The sequence below is a fragment of the Sinocyclocheilus rhinocerous genome, unplaced genomic scaffold (genome assembly GCF_001515625.1).
Source record: "Sinocyclocheilus rhinocerous isolate Xijiao unplaced genomic scaffold, SAMN03320098_v1.1 scaffold1367, whole genome shotgun sequence".
Classification (NCBI taxonomy): domain Eukaryota; kingdom Metazoa; phylum Chordata; class Actinopteri; order Cypriniformes; family Cyprinidae; genus Sinocyclocheilus; species Sinocyclocheilus rhinocerous.
Window position 1 is genome coordinate 245388 of NW_015631710.1, and position 4196 is coordinate 249583.

Sequence of the window (4196 nt, forward strand, 5' to 3'; positions counted from 1 at the left end):
TATATATAGTTTAATTTTTAGTAATTTTGTTTTGTGTTTGTCATTTTTAGTTGTCCAACTTTTTAAATAGTTTTAATTTATTTTATTTCAGTTTTACTTTTAATTCTCTTTTTTTTTTCTTTTTTAGTAATTTGGTTATTTGCTTTTGTCATTTTTATTAATTTTTGTTTCTTTTTAAAAGTTCCTAAATAGTTTTAATTTATTTTTATTTCAGTTTTAGTTTTGATTGTTTATTTTGTTGGTATTTTTTTGTAATTTTGTTATTTGCTTTTGCTTATTATATATTTTTTTTAAATATTCTTTTTTATTTTTACTTTGGTTTTAGTTTTATTTCACTTGGTATTTTTAATAATTATTTCTAAATATTTTAAATTAATTTTTATTTCAGTTTTACCTTTAATTCAGTTGGTATTTTTAATAATTTTGCTATGTGCTTTTGCCATTTTTATTCTTTTTTATTTCTAAATAGTTTTAATATATGTTTATGCCAGTTTTAGTTTTTATTTCTGTTAGTAGTTTTGAAGTAGCAGATTTCTTAACTAGTGTAACCAGGATAACTTCCTTGCTCGGCCAGCACAAACGCAGGATTTTCTGCTGCCAGTCAAACAGCATGTCTTTGTCTCTGCGTGAGGCTTTTCAGCGTGTTTCTGAGGTCACATCAGTAATTGTGAGTCTGTAATTGTTTTGTGTTCATGCATCAGCTGCGTTTGGCCCCCCGCTGGAACGCTGCATTTAAAACACCGATCACGTCACTTCTGTGCGCGACACAACACACGAGATGACTTCAGTTCACGTTTACTGCCGATTACACCGGCTGCATCCTATTTGATGAATGAAATCCAATACGTTTCCTAATCCTGATTTCAAGGTCATTAGAATCTGGATTTATGACCGGTGACAGAAGAAAATGAAAACATGATCCAGATGTTTTCTGCTTCATGTCTGTGTTTTACTGCATCCCAAGAAAATTCAGTTCTTTGACATTAAGTGGAGTATTTGAACATGTATTTCCACTCCTTTGCATATTGTAAGTTAAATGGAACATTTTAAATACTTTAATAATAATAATAATAATTTTAAAAAGTGCAGTAAAGCTGATACATATATAATTTGAAAAAATAAAAAAGTCCCTTTTCTTCATGTGCCCTGGGAAAGAAATGAAGGCTGGATTAACCTTCACATCCATACATCCAAACTTAAAGTTATTTCAGTTAGTTGCCAAAGCATGATTTCTCATTTTCATTTAAGTTTTTGCAACTAAATATTTTATATTATTTCGGCTTTATTCTGAAAGTTACAGTATGTGTTTATAGTGGTGCATCTCTGTTTATGATCTCACCCTTTAATGAATGTAAAGCAGGCATATGGGACGCGGTTTATTTATTCATCAGTTCTTGGCTCTGGTGAATAGGTTGGCGGCCTGCTTTGATATGAAGCCAGTGTTCGTTTCCCTCTGATCTTATATTAATTACAGGACTCATGACAGCTCTGAAGGAATTTTATGTAATAAAAATATAATTTTCATCCACACCTGCGAGGTGCTTCCACACGGGCTCCAAGATGAACACTCGCTGAGAGCCAAATGTCAGTAAAAACTGCTCTGCCGGGTCACACGCCAGCTGGACCGAAACCGCAACATTATATGAGCTTTAGAGAGAAATACATGAAGATAATCTGATGTTAATGATGCGAGTGAATTAAATCAGACGTACAAACCCTCTGCTGAAAACGTCGCTCACAACCGCGGCTTCTTTTCATGACTTTAACTTCAACTTCATGTGTCTTGAGAAAGAGATGCAGCCTGGATGAACATCCACCCTAATAAACAAACAAACAAACAAGCACACGAACAAACAAACAAATAGCATCCTCTTCATACTATCCCTGTAAAAAAATTTAATTAAATGAATGAATAAATAAATAAAAATTACATTCTTTACTTTTCATACTGTCATATATATATCACAGCAAAATTGAGTTAAATTAACTCTGCTCAGAGTACATATTGTCCCAATCTACAGAGTGTTAAAGTAACACTGAAGCCGAGTTAAAGTTAATGGTTTCATTACTTTAACACTCTGTAGATTGGGACAATATGTACTCTGAGCAGAGTTAATTTAACTCTGGGGATTTTGCTATATATATATATATATATATGTTACGGGGCTGACGAGACGTGAGACGTACGGATCCATTTGCAAAGCTTTATTCTGATATTTCATAGTTAATAAGGGGATATTTATTATTTAATGAAAAATGCCTGATGTTAATGACCTGATTTTATCTGTGAGGAACTGATTGGATGGTGAAAAGCATCTCTATATAAAGATGGCATTAAGTGAAAAAGAAACACACATGATTTTCCTGAGTGCTGACAGAATGAAAGTACTTGGGCTCTGTTGTCGATTCACAGTGTCTGTGGTTTCTGTCTGTAGAGCATGATGAGTGTGTGTCCGGTCAGCACAGCTGCGATGAGAACGCTCTGTGTTTCAACACCGTCGGCGGCCACAGCTGCTCCTGCAAACCCGGATACACCGGCAACGGCACCGACTGTAGAGGTGAGACACGCGTCCATCTGCCGTCCCACTCGTCCCCTGACCCGTCTGTCCTCTCTCTGACCCATCCCTTGACCCGTCCTCTGACCCGTCCCCTGACCCGTCTGTCCTCTCTCTGACCCATCCCCTGACCCGTCCTCTGACCTGTCCCCTGACCCGTCTGTCCTCTCTCTGACCCGCCCCCTGACCCATCTGTCCTCTCTCTGACCCATCCCCTGACCCGTCTGTCCTCTCTCTGACCCATCCCCTGACCTGTCCCCTGACCTGTTCTCTGACCCTTGACCCGTCCTCTGACCCGTCCCCTGACCCGTCTGTCCTCTCTCTGACCCATCCCCTGACCAGTCCCCTGACCCGTCCCGACTCGTCCCCTGACCCATCCCCTGACCTGTCTGTCCTCTCTCTGACCCATCCCCTGACCCGTCTGTCCTCTCTCTGACCCATCCCCTGACCTGTCCCCTGACCCGTCTGTCCTCTCTCTGACCCGTCCCTTGACCCGTCTGCCCTCTCTCTGACTTGTCCCCTTACCCATCCCCTGACGTGTCCCCTGACCCATGCCTTGACTCATCCCCTGACCCATCTGTCCTCTCTCTGACCCGTCCCCTGATCCATCTGCCCTCTCTCTGACTTGTCCCCTGACCCGTCTGTCCTCTCTCTGACCCATCCCCTGACCTGTCCCCTGACTCGTCCCCTGACCCGTCTGTCCTCTCTCAGACCCATCCCCTGACTCGTCCCCTGACCGGTCTGTCTTCTCTCTTACCCGTCCCCTGACCCGTCTGTCCTCTCTCTGACCTGCAGCGCTCTGTGATGGCCGCTGTCTGAACGGCGGCTCCTGCGCATCTCCCAACATCTGTGTGTGTCCGCAGGGCTTCAGCGGGCAGAACTGCGAGACGGGTAAGAGCCTCTCTCTGATCTCAAACGCCTCTCTCAGCTCCTCCAGCCCGTCTGAGGACTCTTACGGCTCGCTGAGAACAAAGCCTGAGTGTGGAGATTGCAGTTTAGAAGAAGAGTGCTTGATTGTGGCCTGTGGGAGTGGATGACACAACGCACATCTTCAACTATATCGTAGAAACATCACAATATACGCATAAAGTCAACAGGAAGTGCTCTATATATTCAATTCAATTCAATTCAAGTTTATTTGTATAGCGCTTTTCACGATACAAATCGTTGCAAAGCAACTTTACAGCAAATTAAGTTTCTTCAATATTTAGTGGTAGCTTATCAGTGGTGACTGTCAGTTAATGTACATGTTTCATCTGGTCTTGTTGAGATATATAGTTGAGTATCATCAGCATAACAGTGGAAACTAATCCCGTATTTTCTAATAATATTACCAAGGGGCAACATGTATATCGAAAATAGCAGAGGACCTAGGACAGATCCTTGTGGCACTCCATATTTTACTGGGGATAATTTTAATATTCAAAATAATACACAAACATATACAAAAATAATGTAGAAAAATAATATGAGTATTATTAATAATAATAATATTCATATATTAAGATATAAATAGTAATAATATTAATAAATACAACTTTTTATTTTATAATTTGTAAATATATTTTATTAAATACATTTTTTATATATAAATTTGTAATATATAAATATTGATTATAATATTTATTTAATATGTATATA

The 4196-nt window shown here is 39.5% G+C and overlaps 1 protein-coding gene across 1 annotated transcript in view; it reads left to right on the top strand.

Annotated features, from left to right (window-relative positions):
• LOC107741827 (protein kinase C-binding protein NELL2) overlaps window positions 1–4196 on the top strand; it is a 115976-nt gene that overhangs the window by 71826 nt on the left and 39954 nt on the right. The window contains exons 14-15 of the mRNA XM_016554609.1: window positions 2436–2558; window positions 3351–3446. Coding sequence (XP_016410095.1) covers window positions 2436–2558; window positions 3351–3446 — 219 coding nt within the window. The remainder of the gene's footprint in view (window positions 1–2435; window positions 2559–3350; window positions 3447–4196) is intronic.